The sequence below is a fragment of the Nestor notabilis genome, unplaced genomic scaffold (genome assembly GCF_000696875.1).
Source record: "Nestor notabilis isolate BGI_N333 unplaced genomic scaffold, ASM69687v1 scaffold32711, whole genome shotgun sequence".
Taxonomy (NCBI): domain Eukaryota; kingdom Metazoa; phylum Chordata; class Aves; order Psittaciformes; family Psittacidae; genus Nestor; species Nestor notabilis.
The window spans coordinates 1-327 of record NW_009915689.1 but is presented as its reverse complement, the minus strand read 5'-3'; the positions used below and the strand labels follow the sequence as shown (position 1 = coordinate 327).

At 63.6% G+C, this 327-nt stretch overlaps 1 protein-coding gene across 1 annotated transcript in view; it reads left to right on the top strand.

The window, feature by feature from the left end:
• Positions 1-320, top strand: part of NSUN5 (NOP2/Sun domain family, member 5) — a gene marked incomplete at both ends in the record, with an annotated part of 1,114 nt that extends 794 nt beyond the window's left edge. Inside the window, one exon of the mRNA XM_010024270.1 lies at positions 109-320. Within this exon, the coding sequence (XP_010022572.1) occupies positions 109-320 (212 nt within the window). The remainder of the gene's footprint in view (positions 1-108) is intronic.
• Positions 321-327: the final 7 nt, after the last annotated feature.

Sequence of the window (327 nt, the reverse complement as noted above, 5' to 3'; positions counted from 1 at the left end):
GCGCTGCCTTTCCGGCCGATGGCTGGTGCCTGGGCCTGCCAGGGCAGCGTGTTCCTGAGGGTGAGCAGGATGTTTACACCTCTCTCGGGTGCTGGGCTCTGCCTTCAGCCAGATCTTTGCCTTTGACGTGGACCCCAAGCGCCTGGCCACCATGAACACCATGCTGATGCGCGCTGGCGTCACCGGCTTCCAGCTGGCCCAGCAGGACTTCCTGACGGTGGATCCTGGAGACCCCAAGTACAGCAAGGTGACCTACATCCTCCTCGACCCGTCCTGCAGTGGCTCAGGTAACTCAGGGGGCTTTGACCACCCACCCCTGGGTGGGCT